The sequence below is a fragment of the Myotis yumanensis genome, unplaced genomic scaffold, assembly GCF_028538775.1.
Source record: "Myotis yumanensis isolate MYYU_CA2020_CCGP unplaced genomic scaffold, mMyoYum1.0.hap1 SCAF_16, whole genome shotgun sequence".
Lineage (NCBI taxonomy): Eukaryota > Metazoa > Chordata > Mammalia > Chiroptera > Vespertilionidae > Myotis > Myotis yumanensis.
The window spans coordinates 29488353-29509890 of NW_027223767.1; the positions used below are offsets into that span (position 1 = coordinate 29488353).

The 21538-nt window shown below is 43.0% G+C and overlaps 1 protein-coding gene across 1 annotated transcript; it reads left to right on the forward strand.

Annotated features, from left to right (window-relative positions):
* Window positions 1-306: 306 nt before the first annotated feature.
* LOC138994790 (leucine-rich repeat-containing protein 37B-like) lies at window positions 307-15753 on the forward strand. Its single transcript, XM_070394968.1, has 12 exons — window positions 307-355; window positions 1437-1517; window positions 3003-3074; window positions 3700-3774; window positions 6727-6842; window positions 8644-8775; window positions 9030-9157; window positions 9976-10074; window positions 13927-13964; window positions 15270-15315; window positions 15397-15506; window positions 15618-15753. The coding sequence occupies exons 2-12, from the start codon at window positions 1498-1500 to the stop codon at window positions 15700-15702; spliced, it is 921 nt and encodes a 306-aa protein (XP_070251069.1). The 5' UTR covers window positions 307-355; window positions 1437-1497; the 3' UTR covers window positions 15703-15753.
* Window positions 15754-21538: the final 5785 nt, after the last annotated feature.

Genomic DNA, 21538 nt, shown 5'->3' on the forward strand with positions numbered 1-21538 from the left:
GAGACCACAAAGGGTCTTCTAATCAATTCTTCTGCTCTCAGGAATAAATACCTTCAAAATGTATCCAGATCTATAGTTGTATGTTGTATTTGTGAAGATCCTGATGGTGAGACTTTTGAGTGAGGGCAGTATAATGGGTTCTGGATGGTTCAAATCACAATTCTTAAGGTTTTCAGTTTAGACTAAACCTGTGTATTCAATATTATTGTAACGTCTACCAGTTATTCCTACTAATTACATACTAATAAGTAATTAAACACTATTTTTCTTTCACTTTTTCTAGGGACTTGTCCTGCAATAAGATAGAATTTATTGAAAAGAATGCATTTGATTCATTACCTCTTTTACAATATATGTAAGTTATAAATATAACCTCATTGTGTTTAGGAATTTCATAAAACATAATTGTAAACCTTTTTGTTATTTATTTTGAAGTAAGATTAAAATTTTATTACTAGAAAACTACTAAATTTATGTAGCAAATCCCATTTGTCTCTAGCATAGATTAGTGTGAGAATTCTGTCACATTCCGAATGAACCATTCTATCTGCACAGCAAAAGAAACCATCAACAAAACAACAAGAAAGCCCAGTGCATGGGAGAACATATTTGCCAATGATTTTTCCAATAAGGGTATAATCTCCAAAATTTACAGAGAACTCATACACCTTAACAAAAGGAAGATAAATAATCCAACAAAAATGGGCAACAGGTCTAAATAGACACTTTTTGAAAGAGGACATACAGAACGTCCAGAGACATATGAAAACATGTTCAAAGTCACTAATCATCAGAGAGATGCAACTCAAAACAATAATGAGATAACATTTCAGACCAATCAGAATGGCTATCATCAACAAATCAACAAATGATAAGTACTGGTGAGAATGTGGAGAAAAAGGAACCCTCCTCCCCTGCTGGTGGGAATGCAGACTGGTGTAGCCACTGTGGAAGACAGTATGGACTTTCCTCAAAAAGTTAAAAACAGTATGAACCATACTATAGCAGTGGTTCTCAACCAGGGTGATTTTGCACCAGGTGACACTTGGCAATAGCCAAAGAGAGTTGTAGTTGTCTGAACTGTAGATTTGTTACTGGCATCTAGTGGCAGAGGCCAGAATTATTGTTCAAGGCAAAGGACAGTTCCCCATAATAAAGAATTATCTAGCCCCAAATGTCAATAGTGTTGAGGTTGTGTAGCCTTATTTGAGAGAAATATGGATCAGTTTAAGAGAAGCATTTTTTTTGTATCTAATGCACCACATGTATAAACATGAAAGCATAAACCATAAGCAAATATCTCCCATAGTAAGAATTTTAGTATATAGAGGGAGTATTGAGGTGTTTTTATCATATATAAATTAGAATCTCTGCTAAAGGATAAGTGATCTGAAAGAATTTTTTTCTCTTCTTTTGCTCTTGTCTTTTTTTAATAGAAATCTTGGTTGCAATTTAATCACCAAAGTGAACTTTGGAACATTTCAGACCTGGCATGGAATGCAGCTGTTACACAAGTTGTAAGTGAAATAGAAGATGAACACATGTAAAAAGCTATGTGTAAAAACTTCATACAGTGATTGGTTGGCTGGGTATAAGCTCAGTTTGAACTCGAGAAGAATGGCTTAAGAGCCATTCTTTTTTTTTTCTTTTTTAAATGAGGAAACTAAGGTACAAAGTGTCCAAGAGACTAGTCTAACTGACATATGCCATGCTCTGCTTTCCCAGAAATGACATTTGGCATTGGCTTCTTTGTTTTCAAGAATTGAGGTGGGGGTGGTAATACTGAATTGAGAGGAAAATTTATTTCAGCACTGGGAATAAAAGTTTGTGCCAACTAAGAAATTTATTTATTTGATTGATATGTAATCAAAATATTATTTATTTTTAAACAAACATCCATTAAATTCCTAGTAAATGTCAGGCACTAATAGTCCAAGAAATTGACAAGTAAATAGGTGATTCCATACACTATAAGAAAGCCTGTGATGCAAGAATACTCATGGGAGTATGTGATAGGAGCATGGCTTTCACCAGTTCCTCTTACATCTATCCCATTTTTGGCTCCAAAAGCAAGGAATTAGGTCTATTTTTCTATTTAACTTGATGGTTTACACTGGATTTTAAAAAATTTCTGGAGATGAAAGAAAAGCACCTTGAATTATGAGGACATTGGAAATGGTATTTCCTTGCCCTGGCCGGCTTTGCTCAGTGGATAGAGCACCGGCCTGGGGACTGAAGGGTCCCAGTTTAAATACTGGCCAAGGGCACATGCCTGGGTTGCAGGCTTGATCCCCAGTAGGCGGTGTGCAGGAGGCAGCATATCAATGATTCTCTCATCATTGATGTTTCTATCTCTCTCTCTCTCCCTTCCTCTCTGAAATGAATAAAGAAATATTGAAAAAAAGAATAAAGAAATGGTATTTTCTGTAGAGCAGAAGCTTCCTATCAGCATAGTCAATAATGGGGTTTTCAATCTGAAAGGTTCTTCAGTATATTTTTCTTTGCTATCCACTTCTTTCTTTCTTTTCTTTTTTTTACTTTCTCTTCTGCACTTTATCATTCAGAGACTTGGGTAGTTCCCCAATTAAGAATCCTTTGTAGCCCTGGCCTGTGTTATACAGTGGTTGGAGCATTGGCCCATACAACAAGGGATTCTGGGTTCAATACCTGGTCAAGGGCACATAGCTGAGTTGTAGGTTCTATTTCTGGCCCCCATTAGGTCATGTGGTGGAGGCAACCAACCCATGTGTCTCTCTCACATTGATGTGTTGTTGTTGTTTTTTTGTCTCTCTCACTCTCTCTAAAAAAAGAAGTGGAAAAAATATCTTCAGGTGAGATTAACAACAACAAAAGAGAATGCTTTACAGATTCTAAGGGTGATCTCTGGGAATAGACCAAAAATGATTTTTTTAACCTTCACGTTTTGAACCAACAAAATGAATATAAACTTTCATAGCAGTTATTAAAAATGCAGACAATTTTAATTCTATTGCATTTTCCAGAATTCTACATGAAAATCCTCTGATGACTGTTCAAGATCCATATCTTTTTAATTTGCCAGCATTGAAATATTTGTAAGTATTGCAACAATTTCATGGCTCATGAGATGATTTCTGTTCTTACTTTTGTCAAAGAAGAACAATTTTGCATTTTGACAAACAAACTCATAATTTAAATTTTAACTGGGTTATTCTCAAAAATGATTTATTGGCACAGAAAAGTGATAAAAAATGTACAAGGGCAAGATAGCCAGCAGAGGAAGGGAGCAGTGTTGAAAAACACATTCGGACATGAAACACGTAGATGCATGGAGAAATACCATGGATCTCAGAAAGAAAAAAGGAATTAGTTGTACATTCTGTGCTTTTTTTAAAAAAGTGATCACATACTGGTTGGAACAGAGAATGAAAAGTAGGATGATGGTAACACAAAAACAAAATAGCACATTGTACTGTTCACCAAAGTCATTAGTTTGATGATGAAAATACATTAATTTGATGATGCAATACATTTAAGTTTCTTCAAGAAGAGCTCTCTAAAATGATTATCTATGGAAAATAAACTAAAGCACCTTGAATTATGGAGCTGGCTTGACAGAGAAGCCAGAATTTAGGTCAACAGATGTTGTTAAGTGTCTTTTTAAGAATAGAATTTTTGTCTTTGGGTTCATATCATGCATGTTTGGTCTTTCTCCTTCAGAGACATGGGAAGAACACAAGTGACATTGACAACACTTGATAACATTCTCATGACAGCTCCTGAATTAGAAAAACTGTAAGTTGATTTTTATTTTTTATTTTTAATATATTTTATTGATTTTTTACAGAGAGGAAGGGAGAGAGAGATAGAGTTAGAAACATAGATGAGAGAGAAACATCGATCAGCCGCCTCCTGCACACCCCTTACCGGGGATATGCCCGCAACTCAGGTACATGCCCTTGACCGGAATCGAACCTGGGACCTTTCAGTCCGCAGGCTGACGCTCCATCCACTGAGCCAAACCGGTTTCGGCAAGTTGATTTTTCTTATATTTATTTTCACTTGGTTCTTATGGTTTGCTTTTTTATTTTCTTAAGTCGGGTTTATTTAAGTAGAATTTGTATTTCATATAATTCTCTCTTTTAAAGCGTACAGTTTAGTGAGTTCTGATAAATGTGTAGTCTTGATAAATGTAGCATCATCACATTAGAGATCCAGAACACTTTTATCATCCCCACAGGGCCCCTCATATTTCTTCTTTTTTAAAAAAAATATATTTCTTTATTGATTTCAGAGAGGAAGGGAGAAGGAGAGGAGATAGAAACATCAATGATGAGAGAGAATCATTGATTGGCTGCCTCTTTCCCCTTACTGGGGAATGAGCCCGCAACCCCAACATGTGCCCTTAGCCGGAATTGAACCTGGGATCCTTCAGTCCACAGGCTGATGCTCTATCCACTGAGCCAAGCCGGCTAGGGTCACCTCATATTTCTCAGCAGTCAGTTCCTCCTCCCACCTTCAGCCCCTGTCAAGCACAGGTCTGATTTTTTATTGTTATAGTCCTGCCTTTTACAGAGTGCTTATCAATGAAATCATGTAGAGCAAGTGTGTCAAACTCAAAAGCTAACACGATCCAAATAAATGAGGCATGTGGCCGTGGGCTGTGAGTTTGACATGCTGTAGGTAGTGTAGCTTTTTGTGTGTGGCTTCTCTCATGTAGCATGATCCTTTTGAGATCCATCTTAGTTGTTGCATCTATCAGTAGTACATTTCTTTTTTTATTGCTGCATAGTATTCCAATTGTGTGTATATACTAGTTTGTTTCTGTAGTAATCGGGTAATGGATATTTGAGCTGTTTCTAGTTTTTTGGCTATTATGAATAGAGATGCTAAAAATACTCACATGCAGGTCTTTGTGTGAACATACGTTTTCATTGCTTTGGAGTAAGATACCTAAGGGTGGGGTTGCTGCATTATATGGTGAGTGCATATCTAACTAGTAAAGAAACTGCCTAACTGTGTTCTAACGTGCTTGTTCCATCTCGCCTTCCCACCAGCAGTAGATGAGAGTTGCAATTGCTCCACATTTTCACCTGATCTTTATATTTCTGTTTGATTTTTTAAATTAGCCTTTCTAGTAGGAATGCATTTGTATTGCAGCGTGATTTTAACTTGCATTTTCTAATAGCTGATGTGTGGAATGTCTATGTGAAAATACATTTTTCAATGGAGTGTCTGTTCAAATCCATTTTAATTTGACATTTATCTTATTATTAAGTGTTAAAGTGTTTTATATAAAGTCCTTTCTGTAAGATATGTGTTTACTAAATATCTTTTCCAAGGTTGTGCCTTCTATTAAACTTATCACTGAAGACCAGATGATTTTAAAAAATATATATTTTTATCTATTTTAGAGTGGGAGAGGCAGAGGGAGAGAGAGAAATAGAAACCTCAATGATGAGAGAATCATTGATCAGCTGCTTTCTGCATGTAACCTACTGGGGATTGAGCCTGCATCCAGGCCTGTGCCCTGACCCGGAATCCAACTGTGACCTTTTGGTTCATACGTCAATTCTCAATCTCTAAACTACACCGGCAGGCTGGACTGTTTTTTTGTTTTTTTTGTCTTTTTTTAATACTCACCAGGAGATATTTTTCCTATTGATTTTTAGTGAGGGTGGAAGGGAGGAAGAGAGTGGGATAAAAGGGAGAGAGAGTGAGTGAGAGAGAGAGAGACAGAGAGAGAGAGACAGAGAGAGAGAGAGAGAGAGAGAGAGATCAATGTGAGGGAGACATATCAGTTGGTTGATTGGTTGCCTCCTGCACACCACAAAGCCATCATTAAAATCAAGCTGTCTATAACCTCAAAAAGCTGTATCATGTCCCTTTTATAATTCTTCCTTCCCACTCCTCCTTGCCCTCCCCAATTCCTGTGCAAACACTGATCTGCTTTGTGTTACTATAGGTTAGTTGGCATTTTCTAGAATTTTATATAAATGAAATCGTATAGTATCTACTCTTTTCTAACTGGCCTCCTTTATTCAGCTGATTATTTTAAGAACAGAGGCCCAGTGCACGGAAATCATGCAGTGGGGGAGGGCGGTGGGGGAGTGTCTGTCAGCCCAGATCTTGGTGGATGTCCAGTGACAGCTCCCTATAGGTAGTGGGCCTAAGCTAACACTTGAACATCCTTAGCATTGCCTTGGAGGCAGGAGTGGCTCCCGCCACCACCACCACCACCACCACCGCTGTGCTCACCAGCCATGAGCCCAGCTTCTGGCTGAGAGGCATTCTCTCTGTGGGAGTGCACTGACCACCTAGGGGCAGCTCCTGTATTGAGCATCTACCCCCTGGTGGTCAGTGCACATCATAGCAACTGGTCGTTCTGCAGTTTGGTCGATTTGCATATTAGTCTTTTATTATATAGGTTTAGTCTATGTTGTTTTGCCTATCAAGAATTCATCTCTTTTTATTGCTGAATAGTATTCCATTAAAAATGGATATATCAGTATTTTTCAACATTGATGGCTATTTGACTTGTTCCAATTTTTGACTATTACAAATAAAGCTATTGTGAATATTTATGTACAAGTCTGTTTATGGAAATATACTTCAATTTCTCTTGATAAGTGCCTGAAATTGGAATGGCTATGTCATACAGTCGGTGCATGTTTAAGCTTTAAAAAACAACTATTTTCCAAGTAACTCCTTTGTCACTAATATAATTCTGTATGTTTCCATTTATAGTATCTTACCTAACCGTTTGGCCTGCTGCCTCTGCCAATTTAAAAATCATATTGAGGCTGTTGCCAAGACAGTCAAACTGAATTGCGAGACGGAATGTGTGAGCGACACACCTTGTGGTGAGTCTCAATTGCCTGATGATAAACTTTTTAATTTTTATTTTGTTTTCATTTTTTATTTGTAATCAATGACGATACATTTTTAGGCAAATAAAGTAACTGTATTATTTTTATTCATTTACTCAGAGTTCAACTCTAAAATTTTAAGAACTTCTCTTTGCTAAAAGTCAGATGAAGGGAAGGGTATTACCATTAATGGCTACATTGCGTGTGTTGTGCTCTCTGCTGGGTGCTTTGCTTCCAAATGAGAACTTGTTCATTAGTGTGTCACAGTTTGTAAACTCTTTTGTATGCATTAGGTTTCAATTGCCCTTTGCAGTGTACACAGATATTGATACATTTTTATTTTGTTTTTGCAAGTTTATGAAAAGAGTACAAATGATGCTGTTTCATGTAAGTTTTATTTGGAACTTGAGAGTTTTGGATCCATCACCAGAAGCTGCTACCCAGCCCTTCTAAGGCATGGGAGGACTCTTTCTTTTTAGACTGTGCAACTCTGACCTTGCTCTGAAGCACAAGGTGTTCTATCCACCAAACAGTCGTGTGCTTTTAAGTATTTTTCTACACGTTAGGTTTATTGGCAGCTACTTGATAACTTCCCAAATGTGCTTTCATGCCCAGATAGCTTAAATACAAGTTTCTATCAGTGATCTGTGCTACTGATATAGAGTCAGTGTTGCTTATTTTTCAAAACAATGTTTTGACCAATGATATTACTCCCTTCTGCCCCAACAGTGGGCAGAACAGGCATTTTCATCTCCTTTTAAGGTGAGTGAAAACAAGACCAGAAAGGGCTGACAGCTGTCACCTCGTGCCCAGGTCTCCAGCTCCCAGTTTGGGGCTCTCCCGCAAGCCCATGCTCTTTCCCAGGATGTTACCTCCTTCTCTCACCCTTATCACCACCAGCAATACTGTTAATTCTTCTGAAAATTCTTGTGTGCCAGCTGCACAATGGTACACTTGACCTTCACACAGTCGAAATCTTTGGATGGTTTCCCAAGTACAGCTGAAAATATAAGAAATGACATGAAATGATAGCAAAGTAGGCATCTGACAAAAGTTATTTTTCCCTTATGTATTTTAGAACCCCAAGTCTTATTCCATAGATATATTGAACATTCCACAGTGGTACACAACCTGGCAAGTCTCTTAATGTACATCCCAGATGCCTGCCTAAATCTTAAGCACAGAGCGAGGGTAGACATATTGTTTTTTTCTGTATAGAGCCGTCTGTTATGGGGCTGGCATATGTGAAGGCAGGACCCAAGTGAGGAATCGGTGGGTTAGTGGAGAAGGGTGTGTCCAGATGAGGACGTGTTAGCCATGGGTGTTAATCGTGGTCATCTGTGATGGTAGCAAGAACACAAGCATCCTGGAGAGTGGAGAGAGGAAGGCTCAGGGCCCCTCTGCATCTGAAGCAGGACAGGATGGGTGCGTGAATGTGAGGAGTTCACAGTAGATCTGCAGAGTGTCTAACTGAGTGGGTCTTCCAGCCCTGGCTTTCCTCCAGTAACCGGCAGTTGGCCCTTGGGGACCAATGGAATAATCCTAAATATAGTCACCATATGTCATGCTAGGGAATGCTCTAAGTAATTAACCACTTTAAAAAAAAGAGACAGTTTCTCCTTTTGTTTTGTCGACAATCATAGATGTAAGTTGGGGTTTATATTTCTCCTCTCCAAATGGCACTCAGATACTTGCTGATTCCCTATATATTGGACTGGGATGTATGGCTGTGAACTGACAAATAGCTGTCCCGTGAGTCTTTCAATATCAAATGCGATTTCTTCTTTTTTGACAGATGAAGAACTCATAATAGAAGGACCGCTAATGAAGACATTGCAGGCCCGGCAGGACACCAGCACTGTGCTGACCATTGAGCCAGAGAGGGCATCCTCAGTCAAAAATCGTGACACTTCGGCATCCATTATGAGTGAGCAGCTAGACTTTTAACGATAAAAGTGATGTTAATAGTGCACTAAATTACCAATTGCCTTATTTCTTGGAGGGAAATCTAGAAGATATAGAATCAACTTTATTACCATTCATTAAACTGCCTCTTACAAATGTACATGATGCAGATATGTCCCTAATCATTTGAAAAACAACAGATGAAATCCTTCTCTTAAACCTGAACTTAACCATTCAAGTTTCAAAAATTAACCAGGAAACTCTTTTCTGGAATAGGCCTTCTGATGAGACTGCTCACTGAGCAGCAGGAAGTAAAGATATCCAACTCAGAGTGGGATGAGGAACAATGGAAAGATGAGAGGATGCAAACCCTCAAGAAGCAGGAAGAGAGGGTGTCTAATGAGGTAAGGACAGGTCCTGAAACACCTGACCTGGACTTTTAGTCAGTTTAGGACAGTGATGGAGGACCTATGACACGCCTGTCACAGGTGACACACGAACTCATTTTTTTGGTTGATTTTTCTTTGTTGAATGGCATTTAAATATATAAAATACATATCAAAAATATAAATCTTTGTTTTTCTATGGTTGCAAATATCAAAAAATTTCTATATGTGACACGGCACCAGAGTTAAGTTAGGGTTTTTCAAAATGTTGACTCGCCGAGCTCAAAAGGTTCGCCATCACTGATTTAGGACATGCCATGAAAATACCCAGATAGGAAGACCAGGAGCACCTCCTCTCAGTCGTGTCTTGATCATGTGACTTTGGCTTAGACAGTGATCTTCCACTTTGCTCATTTAGAGATTTGTGCCACTGTTCCTAGGGTAGATGAGAAGAGGACCTAAATTCTAAAATAAACAAATTGTACAAGAAAATGCTAATGATCAGATTACATAACATCAGATGTGGTATGTTCTTTAAAAACCTATAAGATTTGGTATATTGCTTAAGAACCATGTGGAAAGGTGGGGTTTTAGAGTAGTAGTTAAGAATAGCTAGCAATTCATTAGAAAAGGCTAGAGAATAGTTAGTTTTTATGCTTTCTATATCTTTGTGGGTTTTTTTTAATGTTGTTGTTTGTGTTCTTGTTCTTGTTCTTCTTATTCTCCTCCCCCTCATTCTCCTCCTCCTCCTAACCCTCCTCCTCCTCTTCTTCCCCTCCCTCTCCACCTTCCCCTCTTCCTCTCCCTCCTCTTCCTCTTCCCCCTCCTCCCTCTAGCTCAGGCAAGAAGTGCCAAGATATAAGAAGGAAATCATCATTGCGTCACCTGTGATTGCAGTAACAACGTTTTATTTTGTAGTTTTCTGTCTCCTTGTGGTAAGACAACAGTTCATTCAGATTTCCAATATATAGTCCATCTTTGAGGAGGCTCAGATCCCACAACCTGAAAATCAAAGCCACTGTCCTGTCTACTCCTACTTGATACTCTGCTTTAGTCATGAGCACTGAGATATGCTTTATTCTTTTTTTTATTACAAATTATATTCTTGGGATGTCTAAAGGAAGCCCACTCCTAGAAATCTCTGAAAATGAAATCAAGATAACAAGCCATTAGACCATTTTGAAAATATATATTTTTATTGATTTCAGAGAGGAAGGGAGAGGGAGAGAGAGATAGGTACATCAATGATGGGCTGCCTCCTGCAAGGCCCTTATTGTGAGCAACCCCGCAACACAGGCATGTGCCCTTTACTGGAATTGAACCTGGGACCTTTCAGTCCACAGGCCAATGGTCTATCAACTGAGCCATACCAGCCACTAGACTATTTTGAAACTTAAGTTTGATAGGCCTGATTTGATATGATAGCAAAATTTCTTCAACTCAAAATGAACGAGGTTGAGTTGATGTACTCACCTGTTACTCTCTTCCCGATTTCTTACTTTGTTGGATGAAATGAGGAGAGATATAGAATCTCCAACCTCATGGAGCGATGTCACCCTAGCAGACGGGACATGGCATAATGATAAAAGTGTGATCTTGTCAATTCTTAAGGTATACTTAGCAGCTTTCTTCTCCAGTATGTAAGGCATGGTGTTAGTAGGTTCAGTTAAAACACTGCAACCTAAATCCTGCATCAGGCTTCTCTAAAGCATGTCATGTCAGAATCACCTGTTCCTAGAGCTTGTCTGTGTCCCTTTTGTTCAACTACATAATGGTGTACTTTTCCCTACAGGCAGATTGCTGACATTAAAAGAACGATTTAGTAAGCTGACAATCTTGACTCTACCCCATAAATCCAACATAGTATATTTTCTTTACCCTTTCAACAGTCATGACAGCCCTCCATTCCAGCCAAAGCCACCCCTCACCATAACCTAGCCACACCAGCCCCATTCCCACTTTTTTAAATGCCTTTGCCCATCTAAAATTCCCTTATTGTGCTCTCCCTGGGGAAGTCCGGTGAATATCTCAAAAGCCAGCTCAGGTTCATCTTTCTTCATGAAGCTTTCCCAGAGTCTATGCTGTTCCTAGTTTTTTTGTGAGCTATGTCACTATTTTTCTTTGAGGTAATAGTAAGGCAGTTCCCTTCCCTGAGAACTTAAAAATATGGTAAACAATTTTTAAAAATGTGCCTCCCCAAGAGAGAAATACCTAGGTGAACACATCATGGAGCAGAGCAGAGATGTGTAAAGACCAAGTGGCTTCAGACCTATATGTTCCTAAGACTTTTGAAATGTCACATTTTAATATTCTCATCTGTGGAAGAAAATGAAAAATGGGAATAGAAAAGCCACCTACTTATTTGAGAGGGAAAATAATAGCAGATTTATATTCTCATCTTAAACTAACATATTTACAAAATGTAAAAAAAAATAGAACCTGTATAAGTACTAGAAGAAAACAGAAGCAATATATTTATAATCTGTTAGTGGGAAACAGCTTTTTGAGCCTGATACCACAGGCAGAGAATTTGATAGATTTGACCACCTTGTCTGTGACACCATTAGCAAACTTAGCACTGGTTGAGGCCAAGCACAGGATGAAGATTTTTCCATATACGTGAGTGATTCAATCCCCACAATCCTGTGAGGAAGATAGTACCACCTTCTCCCATAGATGGAGATGGACTTAAGCTCCCAGTGGCAAAGGCAAAAGCAGGACCCTGTACTGCCTGACTGCGAAGTCCGTGCTTCCTACTCCACTGTTCTGTCTCCTTAAAGACAAAAACACTGGGGCCATAGCCGCTGTTTCTCAGTAGTTAGAGCATCAGTCCAAGCACCGAAGGGTCCCAGGTTGATTCCAGGACAAGGGCAGGTACCTGGGTAGCAGGGCACCTGCCATGCAGGAAGCAACCAGTTGATGTGCCTCTGTCACATTCCTATTTCTCTCTCTCTTTTTTCCCTGTTGCCCCCTCCCTCCCACACTCTCTGAAAAACAATGGAAAAAATATCCTTAGGTGAGGATTAACAACAACAAAAAAGAACACTGGGGAATATTGGAAACATTGAAATTCAGTGAAAGCCACTAAGGATTAAGTTATTTAATGTACAAAGAGTTCCATAAATCAACAGGAAGAAGACAATCTAGGGTGGAAGAGGGCAAGGGCTGTGAAGAGTATGCTGTGTGTAGACAGTCTGTCACCATATCTGTCGATCTTCTCTTGGTTTATAGGGTGTGGATTTTATTAGCAAGGTCTTTGTCACCTCACAGTATGAAAGTAGTCTGATATTTTCTTCTAGTCCTTTTTGTCATATTTGTTTTTTTTTTCTCAAATTAAAAAAACTATCATTGGTTTTATTTGCTTTTCCTGTGGTTGACTGTTACTCCCCTACATGAAGATCCAATTGTCTTAAAATGTTTTACTGAAGATCTCATTCTTTCTTCACTGATCTGAAATTTACCTTTCTGTGGACTGTATTCTGTTGACCCAGTTATCTTTGTTTTGTACCAGTAGAACTATCAGTAGCAGTATCAATATATATATATATATATATATATATATATATATATATATAATGATATAGACATATACATATATCTGTATATATATATATTTATATATCTATATCTATCTATCTATATCTATAGCTATATCTCTCTATCTATCTATATCCATATATATATATATATATGTATATATATATATATATATATATATATGTATATATATTGCTTTCAGGGAGTAGGGGAGAGGGAGAAAAAGATAGAATCATCAATGATGAGAGAAAAATTGATCATCTGCTTCTTGCACATCCCCTGCTAGGGATCAAGCCTGCAACCCGGGAATGTGCCCTTGACCAGAATGGAACCCAGGATGCTTCAGTCTGCAAGCCAACACTCTAGCCACTGAGCCAAACTGGCTAGGGCCTGTGTCACTATCTAATTCCAGTTCCATTTTAAACTCCTTTTTGGAAGTTAAACGCCTCCTTTTTATCTTTTTCATACATTTCATTGCATATTTTCTCTACCAAATGTCAGTTGGTCAGTTTATGTTTAAAAATTATCTTGGAATTTGAATAGGATTACAGTGCATTTGTAGGTTAATTTAAGGAGAATTGGCATATTTACTACCTTCTAGGAACATGGTACCTCACTTTGTGTATTCTTTCTCAAGTCCTTCAGAAGAGTTTTAATAGGTCTTGCACATTTTTTGTTAAGTTTATTCCATTATACATTTTATTGATATTGTAAATGGACTCTTTCATTTTTTTATTAGTTATTTGTGGTATGTAGGAAAGCTGTTGAGATTTGCATGTCTTGATTTAGCCATCTGACTGAATACAATTTTAATCTATGCTCTTGGGCTTTTTAGGTTGTGCATTATCTCACGTGCAAATATGTTTTGTCTCTTTCCTTCCAGTACTTCATTTTTCCTATTAAATTAATTAGGACCTCCTCAACAATGATGAATAGTATCAGTAATAACAGGCATGCTACTCTTGTTCTTGAACTAAAACAAAGCTGCTGTGTAGGTTTCTGGTAGGCACTTTCATTTTCTTTGCTACTTCTAAGAGTTTTTATCGGGAATTATCTGCTGAATGTGATCTGAAACAGCCAATAAAATGCATTGCCAGCTGCATGCAAGGTCCTAAGTTAGGACTATGGGAGAGTCAAAGGACTAGACAGAGTTTCTGTCCTCAAAAAATTAATCATCTCACTTAAAAGAGAAGGAATAAAGCTTTAGAGGTCATTGTGCTGAATAATCATGACGTTTTCTTCCAAAATAGATTTTTCGGAGGAAGCTAAAGAAAAAGGGAAGCTCAAGGTAAATATGGGTCTGGTGATTTTTAAAGTAGAATTTTATAAGGAGAGGAACTTCCTCTTTCTGTAAGCGGCCAGAGGTGACCTCTGAATATGGCTCATTATTCACTTGAGTCAGAAAACCCCACAAAATCACGAAAGTCAAGAGATTTAAACCTTTGTGTTCACTTTAAGGACACTGGTGAAAACTACACAGGTCATCAAGGGTATGCATATCTGAAAACCACCAAGCATCTGAAGGATGTCACCTTATAGGAGCAATGTGTGCCATTCTGTCATTACAGTGGTGGAGTTGTTAGGCGTGCTCCAATGGAGGGGCTGGGTGCAGGATTGGGTGCAGGTTGGTGACCCAAAGAGTGCTGAATTTTTGCTGCTGTTAACGTAAAAAAACCATTGTAAAGAATTTTTTTTAGTTTATTTGAGCCAAACTGTCAACATATGCTGGGAAGTAGAACCTCTAGGAATTGAGGTAATGCTCCAAAGAATTGCAGGTTACATTTGTATTTATACATTGCAATCAAAGGAAAGGGATGTAGGTGGATTACATGGAATCCATTGGTGATAGATTAAGGAGGTGGGATAAAGCAAAGCAGGAAAACCTCTGGGATAGGAGAAAAGTGAAATGATGGACATGTGCTGCTTTTACATAGATGGATACAGGACAGTTCAACATAATTAACAGTTGACGATTAACTTGATAACATAACAATGAGGGAATGTCTTGGTGCTATTTGTTGCACCCTGAAGGGTCCAGAAAAAAGAGGAATTTACAAGTTACCCAGACATTTCACAGAGATGTTATCTTAGAGGCAAGAAGACAAATGGGCTCAGTAAAGATCTAAGTTGATCTTTGTCAGGGAAAATACTGGCCTAGGACATGAGAACCCACTATAACCTGTATGTAGTTAAATATTTAATTTTCAGACCATCTTTTGTGGTTACTTTAGGTCTCTGAGTCTGCAAGACTGCCATGCAGACCTCCCCTGAGCTTGTCTGGTTAGGTGTGATCCCTTTTGTCCACACTGCACATGCTTAAAAATGCAGTAACACACTGAAAATCCTGCCTATATCCTATGCGAAGCTACATACATAGGTCCCCCAGAGACATTGCAGGGCCATTTTAAACTGTCACAGAGAATTGGAAGCCCAGCATGCAAGGAATCATTTTCAAGGTCCCAGGTGTGTGGTGATTTTGCTCAGGAATATAGACCCAAGTACCCAATTAGTCCGAATAAGACCAGAACTGTATGTGTGAGAGACATGGAGAATGGCATGAATCACTAACTGTTGGTATGTATTTTCCTCCAAGCAGCCTTTTCTCCGGATTCACATCTTCGTCTGACATTGATATAGAGGTAAATTTGAGGAGGACAAAGTACTGTGGCAGGACAAAGCAGGGGAAACGTAGAGTTCATGTCTCCCCATCTGTTTTCTAGCAACATGGATTTTGGAGCAGGCGGTTGTTTACGCTGAAGCATGGATTTGGCAGGAAGCAGAGCAAAAAGGGGGAGCAGAAGGCACAGGAGCAGGAACCGTTCTTGAAAACGTAAATGATTGGGAACACTTAGAATTCTTATCTGAAACGAGGAAATAATGAATAGTTTAATTGTATCTTTCAAGAGTGAAAGCCTTGACCTTTGTCTTCTTCTTACTCCAGGGAGCGGAGTAAATCTGCTGATTCCTTAAGGAGGATGGACACGTCCGAGTCTGCTTCTGACACAGGTGGGGAAACTAGCGACTGATACCTTCACAGAGCAAGGCCATCTTCTGCCTAATTAAACATGTATTGCAAATGTGTCAGTTCATAGCTACCTCTAGAATTGGTGTAAGGAATGAAAGTGTAAACAGTCAAGTATTTATATGCAAATAACAAGGGCCATAGGCAAGACAAGCAGGGCTGAAGCTGGAATCCCTGGGGAAGCCAATACTTCCTCAAGCAGCAGTGTGGTCCAAAGGTGAAGAGGTCTTCTCTCCCTTGTTTCCCCAATACACTCAGTCCCTGAGAACTGGCAGACACCTCCAATCCCAGGGGTTTAGGGCAGTGGTGGGCAACCCCTGGGTCGCATGCCAACTTTTGCTGGCACTTGAAACCCTCTCTTATAATCTTCCTGTTAGGTTAGGTGGCTCAGGAGGCGGTGTAAGAAATAAAGAGTCGAGTGAATCAGAAAAGAAAAGGTTTATATCTGCATCCCCGGGAAACCCACGTACCCCAAAGACAGGGCACGTGGATTCACACCAACAGTGGGGGACCTTTTTTTATACTGTGGTTGGGTGAGGGCCGGGGACCTGAGCTGAGGTATTTAGCTGAGGAAGTTTCAGCTGCAGAGGGTCAGCAAGGTATTCAGGAAGGAGTCAGTATCTGTGTGGGGGTGGTCAGGGAGAAGCCAGTATCTGTGTCTGGCATGCTGATCTGTGAGAAATTCCAGGGGAAGTCCATTGTCTCATCACATGACTGCATGGATCTGATCCTGGGCTCTCTCAGACCTAACATCCTGGCCTTTTGGTGATAGGGGACGCCGACTCATTCTGGCTACTTCCAGTTGACCAGGGACGTGTGGGGGGGGGGGGGGCATTTAAAGGCCAGGGTCAGGTAGAGGCAGGTCGGAGGGGAGCCGAGTGTAGGGATGAAGCAGGAGCTGATTCACAGTCACCCGTGACATCTCCGCAACGGGAGCGGATGAACTTGAGGAGGCAGGGGGCTAGGAGAAAAAAGACACAGATGAGAATTAGGGGCCCTACCATGGGTAGGACCCAGGTAGCTAAGGGGCTTTGGAACCAGCTGAAAGGAGAGTTGTCCTGGAAGTGTCCTGCATGTAGTTCTTCACTCAGCTTAGTCAGGGTCTGTACATTTTACTCCGCTACTCCGGTCTCTTGATGTAGTAGCAGCATTCTTCCTGAAGGAATATGCAGGTTCCTCCTCTTTCTGCACTCAGAAGGTCTAAGGCACTCTGGTTCTGTAGGGCTACTTGGGCTATTGATGTTATATGTCGCAGTAGGGATGCTAAAGAAGCAGTAGTGGACTCCAGGGCTAACTGGAGCTTGACATTAAAGTCCTGAGCCATGACCAGACTGTTCCTGAGGATCCCCCCCCACCCCCCCCAAGGCCTATTGAGGTAGCTATACTCCAGTGACAGGGAGGAAGGCGGCCTAGCGGGCCCTGAGGCTGGATGGAGGGAGCAGCCAGGCGAGCTCTGACTCTCCATACAAGGTTAGTTGGGGAACTACCATGACCACGAAGCAAGGACTGGGGTCAGAGGAGTTTATGCAGTTGCTTAAGATACCGTTGTACCAAAAGAAGGTACCCAGGCTGGCCTTGGGTGTGACTGGATGCGATGTAGTTCTGGGTGCAGTTCCAAGTGACTCGCCCTCCAATTACTGGTCTGGTAGCATATCCGTGGGGGCAGGGTGGGCTCTGGAGTTTCAGGTTCCCAAAGGGGAATGCCAGCCACAGGAGGCTGACATTCACCTTTCCCTTGGGTTCTTGGAGAAGTCGTGAGTGGGACGGCAGCCAGCAAAGACCTTCGGAGAGAGGTGCATAGAAAGCAGTGCAAGACATTGGACAGGGTGTGGGTCTCATTGAGGAATAGTAGGGTGTGTTGAGTTCTTCACTCAGCTTAGTCAGGGTCTGTACACTTTTCTAGTGGCAGCTTTGACCACACGCTGGGCAGGGCTTGGTTGGAGCCCGGGGCTGGGGGCACTGCATTGCCCAGTGGCCTTCATCTCTGCATTTGAAGCATTCTCTGGTGGTGTTCCTTTCATTGCACCCCCACTGCGCACAGCCCCCTTAGGGCCATGCGTGGCTGCTGTTGACGTCAGGGGAGGGTGGGCATAGGAGTAGGTCCAGGTTTCACATAAACAGGTAGGGGTTGGTGTAGGTTGGAGCCAAGAAGACAGGACTTCTACCCGGGGGGAGTCAGGCAGCTTCACTTTAAGGGACTGTTCGGCCTGTAGGATGCTGTTGGAGACCTGGACTTGGGCCTCTTGGGCCAGGTCATATTCCCGGGAGATGTAAATGGTCACTGAAGGGGTTGAGCTCCAACTACTTAAGTATAGCTTTCCCACAACACCTGTAACCCATTGCTGGTCTCAGGGATCTCAGATTATGATATGGAAGGCCCCCTTCTCCCCGATAAAGGAGCCACCCCTGTAGGCATCATTGACAACACAGTCTCTCCAGCGGCAACCCCCATAGGTGTCAACATCTTGATTACACCTGTCTGGGTCCTCTTGGTCATAAGCAAAACAGGCATAGGGTCAGCCACCATTGTATACTGACCGGATGTCGACAGTCACCCTGATCCCTGTCTGGCCTCTGATCAGGGGGCAATCCTGAGATCCTACCTGCTGGGTGACTTGTTTGCCGTTCTGGTGGTAGGTTTCACGGACCTTGAACCTCCACACATAAGCAGGTAGGGGTTGGTGTAGATTGCTCAGGGCCAGGAGGAGAAGGAGGAGGGGGTGGGCGGCTAAGGCGGACTTTAGTGGGGCCCAACACCTCACATTTACAGAAGTCATGCTGCTCCAGAGTCCTCTTGAGCCTGGAGAGGTGGTGCCACGATGGGTCACCGAGCAGCTTGGCTGCGGTGGGTGTTGTAAGGATCACGATGTGAGGTCCCGTCCACCTAGGCTCCAAGGCTTGTGGACGTAGGTTCCCAGGGGAGGGGGATCAGTAAGGAGACGGTGGTTGAGCAAGAAGCGTCTCCCATATAGGAGTTCAAAAGGACTTAAGAAGGCGGGGCTCCTTGGTGTAGCAGAGTTTGGTCAGGGCCATGGGCAGGAGGTCTGGCCAGGAGCTGTGAATTTCTAGAGAGAGTTTAGTTAGATGGTCCAATTTGTTGGAGTTGAATGGCTATGATGAGGGTTCGAGCCAGTGACAGACAAATCCAGCAGGATGTAGAAGAGGAGGGATTGATGTTGAAGAGTAGATGGAAAGTTGTGTTATTGAGGGTGGGCATAGGAGTAGGTCCAGGGTTCATAAATAGAGAGTGACACTAGAGGATTTCCCATCCCAGACAGTAGAATTGATGACTCCCTCATCATACCATGTCCGTTTCACCTGAAAATATAAAAAACCTGAGCAAAATTGGAGGGTCCCTTTCCAGGTAAGAGCCTGTGAGGAATGATGGGTCATCCATCAGGTCCTGGATGGTGTTGCCGAATCTTCTTCAGGGATGGTGGGAGGCATTTGGTGAGCCTGAAGGAGGTAGGTATTGCAGTGAAAGTGAGAGGAAATGTTAGAATGTGCTGTTATCCAAGGGAAAAGAGAAAGGGACAGAGGAGTGGAAGCCAGGGATCTGGAGGTTGGAGAAAAGGCGGGGAGGGAGGGAGCAGGTTGTGCAGCCTGTCTTCAGGCCTCTAGCAGCTTGGATTATAAAACTGCTGCATTTTTCATTTTGGGAAGGGTGGAGCGGGATGGGGCGAGAAGGCGCTGAGGTCAGAGTAGTTCTCAGTTAAGAAAAGGGGACAGTCGTGGAGGAGATAAGGAGATAAGGTGTTCACAGCGAGACTGAGGTAGGCCACTGAGGTAGGTGAGACTGAGGTCTGGGACAACAGGGCCCCATAAGAGGCCTCGTGGCAGTGGATGATCGGCATCCCTGTAAAGGGGGCCAGGAGCAGGGAGGCTGAAGGGCAGAGTGGCCACTAGGATGGTGAGAATATCTCATCCTAAAAGGGGCACGGGGCATGTTATCATCAAGGAGGCAGGTAAGGGGTCTGGCGGCCAGCGGGCAGGTGGATTTGCCATCAATACCCATGACCGAGATCTTGGAAGGATAAAGGGGCCCTAAAAAGGAGGGCAGGACAGAGAAGGTAGCCCCCATGTCGACCAGGAAGGTGACCTGTTGCCTTCAGTGCAGCCCTGGGCTCGGCGATGTTGGTGGGGGCCGTCGGGGCTGGGCATCTTCAGTCTTCAGCCAGTCCCAGCATGGCCAGCGGTGGGTCATGACCTGGAAGGGTGGCCCCTCCACACTGGGGTGCAGAGGGCCCGCCACCTTTCCAGGGGAAGTCACTTTTCTAGTGGCAGCTTTGACCACACGCTGGGCAGGGCTTGGTTGGAGCCCGGGGCTGGGGGCACTGCATTGCTCAGTGGCCTTCATCTCTGCATTTGAAGCATTCTCTGGTGGTGTTCCTTTCATTGCACCCCCACTGCGCACAGCCCCCTTAGGGCCATGCGTGGCTGCTGTTGACCTCAGGGCCAACACCAAGGCGTGTCTGCAGATCTACCTTCTGTGGAAGGCAGGCCTGCCATTCTGACTGTGCCTGCTCCTCACGGGCATTAAGAACCTTCAAGGCCATTTTTCACTTGATCTCGGACTGGGGTATGAGGGAAGAGGCTGTTTTGGAGGTAACGTTCTCAGGATTTGGGCTTTCAGGGATAGGGGAGAAGGAAGCTGCTGGTTAAGAGGGTCTGAAGAGAGCCCAGCTGCAACCTCTCGCAAAGGGAACTGGCCGGCCACCTGTGAATTAAAGTGCTGGCAGTCATGAGGGAGGAGATTCGGTGGAGCGCACAGAGGAAGGCGGGCAATTAGAATTTACAGAGGGTACTGCATGGGGTACAGGTTACTAGGCAGGCCCGTAAGGGGAGGGGAGAGAGCAGGAGAGGTGGCCTGGGTGGGCGTGGGAAAGTTACCGGAATTCTTTGATGAACACAGTGGGGTTGGCAGAGAAAGACACCAGCTGCTTCTCAATTGTAGTTAAAAGTGTGTGCGCAGACTGACCGAGCCTGAGGACGAGGGTGCAGTGCACACAGCGGTAGCATGCAGGAGGGGGGGTTGTCGTCCAGGCCTTTTGAGTTTTTGGCTTCCGCGGGGGCGGGTGGATGAAGGGAGGCGGGGTTAGGAGGCTGCGGAGAAGGCAAGGCTGGAGGAGGGTCTGGCAGGGAGGAGGGGAGAGTGTGGATGGACAGGGGCACAGAGGCTGGTGGGAGAACAGGCGGCTCTTGCCAGGGGATGTTTCGGGTGGTCTCCAGTGGAGGGGGAGGGGGGTTGGGAGGACGCGGAGACGATGGCAGTGCCGTCGCCACCACACACACACAGCACATGAACCCACCCCCCCACGCACACAGACACCGCAGGCTCGGAGGCACGCAAGGCCTCGCAGCAGTGCAGGGACAGCCCAGCGGGAGGAGGAAGGACCAGGCGAGGAGAGACCGCAGAAGGAACTGTGGGGGGAAGAGATGGGGACACAGACTGGGTGGAGAGAGAGTCTGAGAGAGAGAGACTTGGGCACATTTCCCAGTTCGCTGGCAGAAATTACTGAGATCGGTGCGGATGGTAAAGTCAAGGTCCCGTTTTCAGACTGAGGCCATGCTACATTACAGAAATAGGACGCAGTTCTGGGGCAGGCATAGTGTTTAGCCAGATCGGTGAGCCGGCACCCTAGAGGTGTGCTCAGTCAGGTTTGGAATTTGGATTCCCCCTGTGCTTGATCCCGTGGCCTGTAGAGGGGCCAAAGGCTGGCGTCCCAGCAGTTTAACCCACGCTACGGAAGGACGATTGGGCCAGGAAATGTAGGGACGTCTCCACTACTTCCCAGGTCCAGAGGAGCCTTCCTGGAAGGGTCCGGAAAGAGGCAATCTCT

Coding starts and splice junctions, on each gene's coding strand:
- LOC138994790 (XM_070394968.1), top strand. CDS start 1,498: ATGCAGCTGTTACACAAGTT. Junction 3,775..6,726: donor GCTCCTGAATTAGAAAAACT/GTAAGTTGATTT, acceptor TTCCATTTATAG/TATCTTACCTAACCGTTTGG. Junction 15,507..15,617: donor CAGGAACCGTTCTTGAAAAC/GTAAATGATTGG, acceptor TTCTTACTCCAG/GGAGCGGAGTAAATCTGCTG.